We start from the raw sequence: 13,193 nt of genomic DNA on the forward strand, positions 1-13,193 counted from the left end.
CACAAACTTTTTACTAAGCTTTTGTGTTACGGGGAGACTTTATCAAATCAGAAATCTGAAATAAAAGCAAAAAAAATAAAAACAAAAAAAAAAAAAAAAAAAAACCCAAGTTAATGTTAACAAGAATGTGTGCAACTTTGGTTCTTCTAAGTTTCTAGTGGTTAAAATGTAAGCCTCCTTTAAGTAACAACAACCAAAAAGTGAGAGAAAATAAAAAGAACTTAATTTACTTGTACCTGACAATGTTTTACAAAGTTAACATTGGAAACTGTAACTGAAAGCAAGAAAAACTGACACTGAAATGCATTAAAATGCCCTACTAATATTACAATATTAACAAATCAATGCTAAAAGTAACAAATCAATTCCAGATTTTCCACCTAGAGAAAATGCAGTCACCCCTCAGTATCCATGGGAGATCGGTTCCAGGACCTCCCACAGACACCAGAATCCAGAGATGCTCCAGTCTCTGATATAAAATGGCATAGTATTTGCATATAACATTCACATCCTCCCATATATTTTAAATCATCTCTAGATGACTTATGATACCTAATACAAAGTAAATGCTATGTAAATAGTCATTATATTGTTTAGGGAATAACAATAAAAGAAAGCTGTGCATGTCCAGCGTAGACACAATTGTTTTTCCAAATATTTTCAACCTGCAGTTAGTTGAATTCATGGATGAAAAACCCATGAATACAGAGGGTCGACTGTGCACATAAACCCAAATATATGACTGATATTTTCTCAAACAGTTCTTTTCTGATCAAGATACGCCTAGAAGAATAATATTGCAGAATACAAGGTCTTCCATCCTTGAGAACATCATGGCCTATTGAGCTAGAACAACAGTACTATGACAAGACCTTTCAAAATGCTTTTAAACACTATATTATACATATATCCATACACACAAATATATACATACACACACAAGAAACTATAATTCTACACTTATGAACTCAATTTAGACTCAGTTGTTTCATTGTGTTGCTTAAAAAACTTTTGTTATGGTCTTTATGCCTCATAAAGTTATGATCATTAATACCTGATATTTAACTTTCACGTTTAAAAAGTCTGAGGAAGAACTACTACAATAATACTTAAGGAAGTGTTCAAAGAATTAAAACTGTATCCAAAACTTTTCTAATAAATGCCTCAGAATAGCCCTTACATTCACTTGGAACCTAGCTTGACAGGGAAAAAGAAGGAGCTAGCAAACTTTCAGGAGCATTTATAAAAGAGGAATTCTGCTTCTTGATCCAAAAAAATCAAAAAAGATAAAACAAAAACATACATATAAAATAAAGAATGTATGTTCTGATTAAGAATCTTAGAAATGTGAGATTGGGCTATCCTTAGATATCAGCTCACCTAAACTGGACATGTTAATGCAGCTGTAATACAGATGCCAATGATATGTGGATAAGGGAGATGAGGAGTCTATCACAACTTCTGATTCCAAGCTAGTGCATTCAGAAGAGCTTTTAAGCAGAAGTACAAAGTTCAAAGAGAAATGTTTAAAGCATTTATCTAAACCTAATGGTACAGCCAAAAAGTGGGGGCGGAGGGGACAGGGGCGGTGCAATATGCTAACAGGTAGCAGTCCAGTTGTAATCTGTAGGTAATTAAACTGTCTGGACAGTTTAATCATCTTGAACTATGAAAATTAATTGTGGGGAAAAGATAACTCCCAAAGCACTGATAAGCAAATGTTCATCTCTACTGAAGTATTCTTGGAGACACAATAAACACACTGCGCTACATAATATAAACCAAAATTTTCCTCAAAATCTCTTTAAATATCTCTCCAAATCTCTCCCAGAAACCCCGCCTCCCCACAAAGGACCAGACATCTTTTTGGTTCTCCTTTCTAATCTGTCTCTCAAACTTGGCCTCCTTCCCTCTATCCTTACTCTGCCCCTCTGAGTCTCTGCCTCCTTCAAGAATCTTCTCCTCCTTTCAAGGGTCTGCTTTCACTTGTCTGGAATATAGGTTTTGGCCTCTCAGGACTTCCCTAGTTTCATATTGCTGCAGATTACCCTGACAAACCTAAAAGTAGAACAGCAAATAGAAGACTCCTTCCTCTCAATAGACAGGAAAGGTATAATCTATATTTATTTTTGGGGGGCAAGGAGGGGGACAGGGTCTCACTCTGTCACCCAGACTGTACTGCAGTGGCACAATCTCGGCTCACCACAACCTCCGCCTCCCGGGTTCAAGTGATTCTCCTGCCTCAACCTCCTGAATAGCTGGGATTACAGGTGCGTGCCACCACATCCAGCTAATTTTTGTATTTTTAGTAGAGATGGGGTTTCACCATGTTGGCCAGGCTGGTCTGGAACTCCTGACCTCAAATGATCCACCCGCCTTGGCCTCCCAAAGTGCTGGGATTACAGGCGTAAGCCACCAAGCCCAGCCATATATTTTATTTTTACTAACCCTTTGTGATTGATAGAGAAAAAAATATATAAATCTTGTTCAGAATGGATTTAGATCAATAAGAATCCTTTTTAACACATACTTTAATTGTATATAAATTAATCCATGGTCTCCCATGACCCCCATCATGAGAATTTTCTCACATTATCCAGAAATAATATATCCAGAAACAGCTCACCTTTAATATAACTCAAGCACCTACAAGAAAATAAGCATTAATAAACACTTCTATCACAGACATAGGGTATGATGCACCATCCCAAAAAGAAAAGAGGAAAAAGAAAACTAAGTGAAGGCAGCAATTCTATTAGGATATATCTTCTATGCTTGGTTTGTGCACTCGAACATAAGAAGCTTAACCACAGAAATCATCTTTTAACAGTATCTGATGGAGTACTTTAAGCATTCTAAGGGAAGATAAGATTAAAAATAGTCAAACTCTAATAAAGAATGAGAACTGTACTCAAGGTTAAGCATTACTATTAAATACATCTATATGTATATAATAGATTTGTATATTAATTTCTAATTCTTTTCTATTTTAAAAAATAGTGAAAATCCTCAGGCAGTTGTGGTTTACAAGAGCATTCTCTGTTCTGTTCCAGAATTTTTTGTTCTTACATTTATTGGAAACTATGGATCCTCTTTCATTTGGCCTATTCACATCACATCCTACTATCAAGGTCTTTACCACTAACTGCATCGCAGTCTTACCCTCCAGTTACATGATCAAACAAGTCAAGTCTAGATTCTTCCTAAAAGACATTTTCTCCAATAAACTTGCTGTTAAACATCTGAGTTGAGTCATTTACCATGGAATGGGCACAGTGCCTTGTAGCACCTCTCTCATCTATGCTATGAGTGAGTCCACACTGAGTGAGGGGAGCGTCTTAAGGATGCTCCTTTGAATGGAAACAGTAATTTCCAGAATGAATTAGAATTAAAGATCCAGCACAGGCAAAAATGCATGTGGATGGTATATCAGGACTCTTAACAGTGGCAAAGAAAAAACTCGGAGCAGCTTCCATGAGAACTTGCATCACTTCACATAATGAAGAGTCTAGGGGCAGGAACTCATTAAGCCAGAGAAGCAGCTCCGTGACATCAAGCACTGTACAACCTCTCACAACCACATCCAATGGCAGACCAAAGTGGCTCTCCAACTCTAGATCCTTTCATGAGGGAGGGAAACCTTTCTCAAAAACCCCCAAGTGGAACTGCCCACGAGAGTGTACGTAAAAAAATAACCTGGATCACGTTCCCATGACCTAGAAGTTAGAAAAATGTAAATCTGATATTTTCTGCTTCTAAATACAACACTTGCTTAATAAAATTGTAATAATCCTTCCTAACTGCACAAATTCAGTTTTATTCTTGTGCCATCTAAATTCAAACTTACTAAGGTTTAGAAATAACCTAGTTTGATTGGTGGCATTTTTTTTTTTAATTCTAAAAACCAACCTTATCTACGTTAGGCCTACTTTGAGGGTTAATATTTTGAGGGTTAAATATTTTCAAACCATATACACTGTTAGATATCAGTACTAATTTCCAAAAAATTATATTAATGCTTACCCAAAAAAGAGAATCTTGAAGCAATTGTAAGCCTAAAACCATAACGAAAGTATATCTTTTTTATCCTCTATCCTTTTCATATCCTTTGTAGAACAATGTATCTAAGAACTTTGATTCTGTTCTTTTCAGCATAACTTTTTCAACAGTCATTAATGTAAATAAAGTGGCATGACAAAGTCAGTACCCTAGAGTTAATAAAATGTGTTTCTACTTCCAGAGCAAAAATAAATGACTGGTCAGCTTGAACTTTCTAGAATGTTAACCATCTGCCAAATTATTCAGAACCTTCCTAGGAAGAGCCATGATCCTCCACACACTAATTAAATGAGTCAATGCTGTAATCACACTTTAGATAACTAATCTATTTCAATCCTGATAATTTAATTACCTAATTCTGGTAAACAAATTTCAACCTTAGTCCAAAATGATTAGAGGATTAAAGTTGAAAATCAGTGAATGCAAACTGAAATAGATCCACATAACAACGTTCAAAACAGTTTATTTCTTTAAAGTATGTTTATTATCTCAAATTCAAGAATTAATATGAACTATCATGCCAAGGTTTTCTAAACCAGTTCTAACTGATGTCATATCTCTTATAATTATATTAAATGAATTCCTACTTGTTAGATTTACAATTCCTTAACAGGGTAGTCTTCACTGACATGAACACTACACAAAACATGAACACTATCTACACTCACCCGTCTGTTATTTTTTTTTCCATATCACATTTCACCTCCTATTACATATATGTTTATGTGTTTCTGTTATGTACCTCCAGTGCTGCTCCAGAGGACGCAGTGATAGATTATCTTCACGCACCATCTCTAGTGCCTAAAATGCTGCCTGACCTGCAGTGGTGCTATCTCGGGTCTCTGCCTTGTGGGCTCAAGCAATCCTCCCACCTCAGCTTCCTGAGTAGCTGGGACTACAGGCACAAGACACCACATCCAGCTAATTTTTGTATCTTTTGTTGAGACAGGGCCTTACTATGTTGCCCAGGCTGGTCTCAAACTCCTGGGCTCAAGTGATCTGCCTGCCTACGCCTCCCAAGGTGCTGGAATTACAGGCATGAGTCACCACACCTGGCCTTATAGATACTTAAAAAACAACAACAAAAAAAAACCCTTAGAAATGTAAACTTACAAATAGTAAATCTGTATTTTTACTGATGTACTTTTCCCTATATTTTAAATTATGGTATAATGATTACGATAACAAGAACAATAAACAAATTACAAAGAAAAACAAATGATTGCTACCACCACCACTGCTACCACAAAAGGCAGTCACTAGTCATAAAATATGTTGTGTTCTAATCATGGAATAAACAATTTAATTTTGTTTTTATTATTATTTTAGAGACAGGGTCTCACTCTGTCACCCAGGCTGGAGTACAGTGATGTGATCGAAGCTCACTGCAGCCTTGAACTCCTGGGTTCAAGCAATCCTCCCACCTCAGTCTCCCAAGTAGCCAGGACTACAGGATCTCATCACCACATCCAGCTAATTTCTTTTTCTGGTCGAGATAAAGTTTTGCTATGTTGTCCAGGCTGCTTTCAAACTCCTAGCCTCAAGAGGTCCTTCCACCTTGACATCTCAAACCACCATGCCTGCCCATTTAACTCTGATAATGAGTTCACTATGTAGGTATTCCCATTTTATGGTAAGGAAATTGAGAATCAAAGAGGTAAAATAAGATTTCCAAGGTCAGGCAGAGATACATAAGCAGATCCAAAACACCAGAGCTCTGACTCTTAACCGACCAATACCAATTTGTGATATATAAGTATCATTAAAGGACAAAGGCAATTAGTATCAGTATCATAGTAGCAGGGATACAAAGTCCATCTATACAAAGAGCTAAAAAAAGCACAGTACTCATCGTGATTTCTATACCTGAAGAGCAAGTTGCCAAAACATGAGACATGTTTAAAAATTAAACATCACTTGTGTCTTTCTTCCAAAAGAAATACCTCAGAGTCACTGGTCTAGCAGATAAATGTAGTTAAAGTATAAATAACTTATGTTCTCGTAATCTGAACTTAGGTTAAAATACACAAGGAAAACTAGTGTGTTAAGCTACTTTTTCCTAATCCAATTCTGTTGTAAATTGAGCCAAAATCATTTTCTACTGTCTTTCTACTGATTGCTTCTTCATTGGCTTCCATTTTATATTCTTCATCCAATCCATTTATTCACAATTTGTATATGACTAGTCAAGCTCATTTGTTTTCCCATGAAATAAATGCAATTGATTCTGTGTGCCAGTCATGGTTTCTTAGACATTTAGTCGTTACTTCCGCCCACATATTTCATGTGTCTCTAGAAAATTGGCAGCCACATAGAGGCCTAATGCTCCTTTTAATATCAACATTTATAATTTGTTACAAGATAATTTTATTCATAGGGAGATTCACATTACTAAGATACACTTCTAAGCCAATATTATGTACCTTGATGTAGACAGTAAAATCAGTCTCACTTTTCTATAATGCAAATATCACTCTGATTTATAAGTGACATTAAAAATCAAATGACTATATTAATTCACTAACAAGGAAAGGTGACAGAGTAGTCCCCCCACAGTGTTTCTGAACAATGTAACTAGCTAAAAAGCACAAGCAGCTTAAAAGTTATAAGATAAGAAACATTTTTAATTTAAACAAATGTACAATACTTGTGCCCTTAATTATACATTCAGAAGCCCTCTGATTACAGTTGCCCACAAACTTAAGCACTTCATTAAACAAATGTGTTGTTTTCCATATGAAAACATGTTCAGCAGTATTTTTCAACTTGACAGTTTTACTTACTGTCTTAGAAGCAGTATTAATGTACTGCATCACCATTTCTTTTTTGATACTGAAGTCCTTTTCCCGCAATGGTGCCTTTTTATCTTCATTTAAATTCATATCTTCCTGGAAAACACAATTAAAATGCCTCAGTTTGGAATCTAAGTAGAGCAGCAATTCTACATGCACTACGAATGGAAAAATCAATAATTTGTGACTAAAGCAGCATTAATTGTTTTGAAATGATTTACGTGTAGTTCTGCCTGAAGGAAGGAGAGAAAAAAGTGCTGGAGAGGGAGAGAAAAAAGTATTCTAGATCATTTTAACAGGTAAAATACTTACCAAAAGAATTTTAAAATTCACAGCAGGCAAATAAAATTACATTCACATCACTATAGATAATTAGACAGTTGCAGATTTCTGCCATTCATAAGGTCATTAGGATTCACAATTTCAATATATTTATGTATTTTTACAACAGTTGCACCTGAAGCTATCTTGCACTTGCTTTGAAAGAGCTGCGTGTGAGTCATAAAAATTAAAAAGTAAATAAACCAACCAAGTTTCAGATTCTGATAGCCGCAAGCACATATCAAATATCCAGTACTGATTCCAGCAAAGGACAAAGCACTTTATAGTTTTGTCTTTTCCCTACTCTTATCAAAAATGTTAACTAGTTAACTTATTGAATGTTCTAAGTTACATAAAAGTGGTACTTATAAAAACAGCTACCACCTAAAATCGAACATTTCTCAACAGCACCAACCAAAATAAGGGTTTAAGTAACCAAGATCTTGCTACAAGCTTAATTTTAACTAAAAATTCAAGTCAGGTATATATCCACATAAATATATGAATTGCTCTTAATTAAGCTGCTGAAGTAAGAGGCTGTTCTGGCAAAGGAAAGGGCGTCTGAGGTAAGACAGAAATGGCTAAAGGAGAAGGGCAGCTCAAATGAATGTCCTCGTGAACTTAGCCCTGAGTCATTTGTGATGTGCAATGTAAAATATCTGAACGTATATAAACTTCATATCTACTCAGAATGGATCATAAAATTCAGGACTTTGGATCACCTATGGAGCCTAGCAAATTAAATTTCTTACAGATTTTATAAGGGTGCTACATTCATCAAACACTGTAGTTTATGCCTTTAGCTGACTCAATTCTTGGCTACCAAACCCTTCAAGCACTTAAAAGTCAAAATTCTCTTCATTTTACCTTGATAGAAATATTTAAGATCTTAGAAGCCGTTCTATTTGACACTACAATAAAAGGTAGTAATTAGTAATGTCACTTTTGCTGTTTTAGTTAGAAACACCCAATTATGTGAATAAAGGTTTGTTTTGTTTCGTTTTTCTTGTCTAAGCTAGTGAGGGAAGGCTCAGTAGGCCTTAATACGACACAGGAAGCATTTTGGAAATTTTGGAAACTTCTTGAGGCATGTTAGTTGTCACAATAATTGAGGTGATGCTACCAGCATTTACAGGGGTAGCATCACAGTTTGACCTGTACAGTAAAAACTACCTTGTGCCCCACAAAGAGATTCACATACCTTAAAAAGAGAGAGAGAAAGAATCATCCTTAATTAAGCCTAATTCAATGGAACTGTTGCAGGACAGGTGAGCCCCAAATTTGCGGCTTAGCCCAGCTGGGCTCATGGCTTCATCATAGAAAGAATTCAAAGACAAGGTGGTGTTACACAGCAACCTTTTATCGAATGGTGCTGCTCCTTGCGGAGCAGGGCTAACTCACAGGCAGTGTGCCCAGAGTCAGCAATGTATGGCCTCTTGGCAACTGTAATTATACTCACTTAAACCCACTTAGCTATATGCAAATTAGGGGGTGGGTCAATGTAAATTATTACTTAGAATTTTCTAGGAAAGGGGTGGTAACTTCTGGGCCATTGCCATGGCATTTGTAAATTGTCATGACGCTTGTGGGAGTGTCTTATGCTAATGAGTAATTAGAGCAGCTAGGGATTGCTTTTGCCCCATCTGCCAGTTTTTGCTGTTTTTTTTTTTTTATACTTTAGTCTGTCTGGACCAGTTTCTGTTTTGATCAGCAGTGTTGTGACTAGAAAACACGTTCTGCCAGTCTCCTATTCCAGAAATAGATGTAAAATGTAAAATTATTACGTATTAAATACTTTATATTGCATGGTTTTACTTTACTGAATTTTCCAAGAATCAAACTATTCTGTAAATTATAGTTACACTGTGCTTTTTTTAAGCTTTACCAATACTTGTGCTTCATCTCTGAAATGTAGATGTCCCAGGGAAATACTGTTTGTGGTATCTGAATCTCCAAAACAGCACAACTATATCAATCTACCAATCTACAATGCCACTGCTGTACTCACAGAGGTATGAAGCAGAGATTCAAGAGTGTGAATTTACTATACCTTCTTGAGTAGTCATGGCCAATTGTTTAAATTGAAATACATATTTTATTATATAGTACAGTAAGACATATTGATTTTCTTAATTTATGAACATAGGTAACCTTATCCACAAAGAATTTCACTGGAAGAAAGTAATGAGATAGTTAGCGGATAATTGTTAGAAAACGTGGGGGAACCTGAGAGCACTGGGAAGTTCTGTTTTAAATTATTCACTGTATTTTTATTTTCAGGCTAATGGCCAAACATTATCCAGTCTCTTTAGTAAATTAAAATATTTAATATATACAGAATACCAAAAAACAGAAAGTCCTTTAGTTATGGCTGAAACTGAAATAAAACTTCAAGGTGAGTAGTAGAAAGAATTTTTTACAAAGGCCTCTGCTTTCTTTTTGGAAACACATCTTGATGATAACACTAGTTCATACACAAAAGTGGTTGTGATGGTTAATTTTGGGGGTTGGTTAATTTTAGGTGTGATGGTTAATTTTAGGTTAGTCTTCTGGCTTAAAGTATACCCAGATAGCTGGTAAAGCATTATCTCTAGGTATGTCTTTCAGAAGAGATTGGCACTTGAATCACTGGACTGAGTAAGGAGGATCTGCCCTCATTGTGGGCAGGCACCATCTAATCAGCTGAAAGCTTGGATAGAACAAAAAGGCAGAAGAAAGGCTAAGTCTCCTTCTCTCTTCTGGAAATGGGACAAACTTCTTCTGCCCTTGGACATCAGAACTACAGGTTCTTCAACCTTTGGGCCCTGGGACTTCCACCAGTGGCACTCCCCCTGGAGTTCTCAGGCCTTAGGCCACCTCCTCAGCCTCCAACTGAGTTACGCCAACAACTTCCCTGGTTTTGAAAATTTGGAACCTGAACTGAGCCACGCTGCTGACTTTCCTGGTTCTCCAGCTTGCACACAGCATACTATAGGACTTCTCGCCCTTTATAATCATGTGAGCCGGTCCTCCTAATAAATCCCCTCTCATAGACAGGCAGACATCTATTGGTTCTGTTTCTCTGGAGAACTCTGACTAGTACAGTGATACATCTGGAATTAAGGGAGAAACTCAAAGTTCCCCCAGCTGCTTCCAATGGTTTATCCCACCTCTTTTGCCTAAATATGGCACTCACCTTCCTGACAAAAGTATGATGACAGTCGTAGTGTAAAAAACAAAAAGGAGACAAATAATACTTGCTCCAATTTGGATGATGTCCCGTGCAAATCTCATATTTAAAGTTGATCCCCAGTGTTGGAAGTAGGGCCTAGTGGGCGGTGTCTGGGTCATGGATGCAGTTCCCTCATTAATAGATTAATGACCTTCCTGGGGTGGGGGCGATTGAGTTCTTGCCCTATTAATTCTCATGAGAGTAGGCTGTTAATAAGAGTTTGGAACCTCCCCACCACCTTCTCTCTTGCCTCCTCTCGCACCATCTGATCTCTGCACACACCAGCTCCTTCTTGCCTTTCATCATGAGTGGAAGCTCCCTAAGGCCCTCACCAAAAGCAGATGCTGGTCCCGTGTTTCTTGTATAGCTTGCAGAATTGAGAGCCAAATAAACCTCTTTTTTAAATTACTTAGTCTCAGGTATTCCTTTATAGCAACATAAAAATGGATTAAGACAATACTACAAAACAAAAAAAGTTTGGAATCAATTACATAACACCCTAAACCTTTGTGGGATATCCACTAGGCATATAACTTCATCTAACAGGTCATTCTCCATATGTCCAGGAGGAAATGGCACTTGAAAGAGTAAGAAAAGCTCTGCCCTTTAAAAAAGAAAAATGAGAGAGAGAGAAAAAGAAATAAGGGGGCAGTAGAGAGAAAATATGAGTGAAAGCATTAGGAGTACAGTATTTTTAGAATATATTTTGAATTTCTATTTATGGAAAACAAGGCTGAAAGAAGAAAACTCCACGAGGCAGTGGCACTTAACTTCAGGGAGTCACAAAGTCCTTAGAAAATTTATTGGGAGTTTTTTTCCCTAAAAAACGCATATCCATATTTTATGTTGCAATTCCAGAAGGGTTAAGCATCTCCCAAGGCTATCTAAGAAACTAGACTTGGGAAAGGTCAATGGGGGAGAAGTGAGTAAGTCGTCATTTTTTATGCTTCTTAGTTTATATTTCCTCAAAATTATCATGTTGTGTCTCCATTATCTAAGGTCAGTTTCCCTTAAAAGCAAAGCCTGAAACAGGGATTCAGGTGCAGGTGGGGCTGCTCTCAGGATAGAGTAAAGGAGGTAAGACAAAAGAGGAAAAAAGACATACTAAAGGTGGCCTCTGGTGGATTCTCACTTCACCCTGAAATGCACCACAGTCAAGATAACCTGGTAGCAGAAACCAGCCTCAACAGCCTCAAGTTAGTCATTAGCTGCAGAATCCTAGTTCTGATGAGGGCAAATCTCTGGAGAAAGGGGCATCTATGAGCCATTAGAAGCCAATGCTCATCGCCTGGGGCATGGGTGCACCAACCTGGTAAAAAGGGGCTGGGAGGGGGTACCCACAGTACCCACTATACCATCTGAACATAATTTATTTGATATTAAAATAAGACTTCTTTCAAATTGAACTGAATAAATATGGAAACACATATAGATGACCTTAAAAAAAAAAAGGCAATATAAACTATTGTGTATTAACTGATCCTTCCATTCAAACACAGGTCAGTAAAACATGCTGTTTTACTGTGCTACCACACTGCATAGGTACAAAATGACACTGCAGACACAGATTGTAAAACAGCTCTAAAATGGCCATTTACCTCAGTATATCAGTATGTCGATACATGTACGTATCTCATTAAATATCTATTACAGGTAAAATACTGAACAGGAAATACAAAGAAAACATAAATACATAAGGCTCAGTGAGTAATCTGAATGAGATTAAAATTACCATGGATATATGAAATAAATCTCTACCCTTTAAATGGAAAAATCTTATCAACTGGCTATTGGGCTGAATATATCTCATTCAAAAACATTATTTGACAAGTCACCTCTTCAAAATTTTAATCTGTCTGAAGAGCATATTATTGTTTTTGATGTTAAAGTTCTAACAACATGTTAGCAAGATACATTATGAATTACCTCATTTATAGTACTTCCTAATATACAGATGCTCAACTTACAATGGGGTTATGTCCCAAAAAAGCCATTAAAAATTGAAATGCAGAAATGCATTTAATACACCTAACCTACTGCATGTCACAGCTCAGCCTAGCCTCCCTTAAACGTGCTCAGAACACTTACATTGGCCTACAGGTGGACAAAATCATCTAACACAAATGCTATTTTATAATAACATTTTGAATACAGAGATGCACATTTTGTAGACATGGTGGAATGCAAACACACAAAGCACAATATCCAAAAAATGCTGGGGACACAGTATAGTCAGCCGTTCAGCCTAATGATTTCATGGCTGACAGGGGAGCTGCAGCTCTCAGTTTCTGCCCCACATTACAAGACAGTGTCAGACTGCATATAGCTAGCCTAGGAAAAGATCAAAATTCAAAATTTGAAGTACAGTCTCTACCAAATCCATGTTGCTTTCACCACGGTAAAGTCGAAAAATTGTTAAGTCAAACTGCTATATGTTGGGGACCACCTGTAAATATATAGACACAGTTTTGACAGGGGAAACTGAGAGTTACAACATCAAAAAAATAGTTTCCCTTTGGCCAATTACTTTCTAATTAAAATCTATAGCTAAACGGAATCACTGTGCTGTTTTACTGTGCTAATCCGACTAGCACTAAGAATAGATTTCAGAAGTAGAATAGCTGGAAAACTTCTTTTTTCATTCAATACATGGGAACACAGCTATGTCATCCAAAAAGACCAGAATTAGGAAGACCAAATTAGTGTGGTACCAGAAAGTAAGAAAAAGGAAGGAAAGAAGGAAGGAAGGAAGGAGGGAAGGAGGGAAGGAGGGAAGGAGGGAAGGAGGGAAGGAGGGAAGGAGAGAAGGA

General features: G+C 36.8%; 1 protein-coding gene across 4 annotated transcripts in view; it reads right to left on the reverse strand.

Annotated features, from left to right (window-relative positions):
- DIAPH3 (diaphanous-related formin 3) overlaps positions 1–13,193 on the reverse strand; it is a 519,652-nt gene that overhangs the window by 433,913 nt on the left and 72,546 nt on the right. For 3 of the 4 annotated variants that reach the window (XM_011990882.1, XM_011990885.1, XM_011990883.1), the window contains one exon: positions 6,843–6,947. The exons of the other annotated variant lie outside the window; for it this stretch is intronic. In XM_011990882.1, coding sequence (XP_011846272.1) covers positions 6,843–6,947 — 105 coding nt within the window. The remainder of the gene's footprint in view (positions 1–6,842; positions 6,948–13,193) is intronic. 4 annotated transcript variants of the gene reach the window in all.

The sequence above is a fragment of the Mandrillus leucophaeus genome, unplaced genomic scaffold (genome assembly GCF_000951045.1).
Source record: "Mandrillus leucophaeus isolate KB7577 unplaced genomic scaffold, Mleu.le_1.0 Scaffold387, whole genome shotgun sequence".
Lineage (NCBI taxonomy): Eukaryota > Metazoa > Chordata > Mammalia > Primates > Cercopithecidae > Mandrillus > Mandrillus leucophaeus.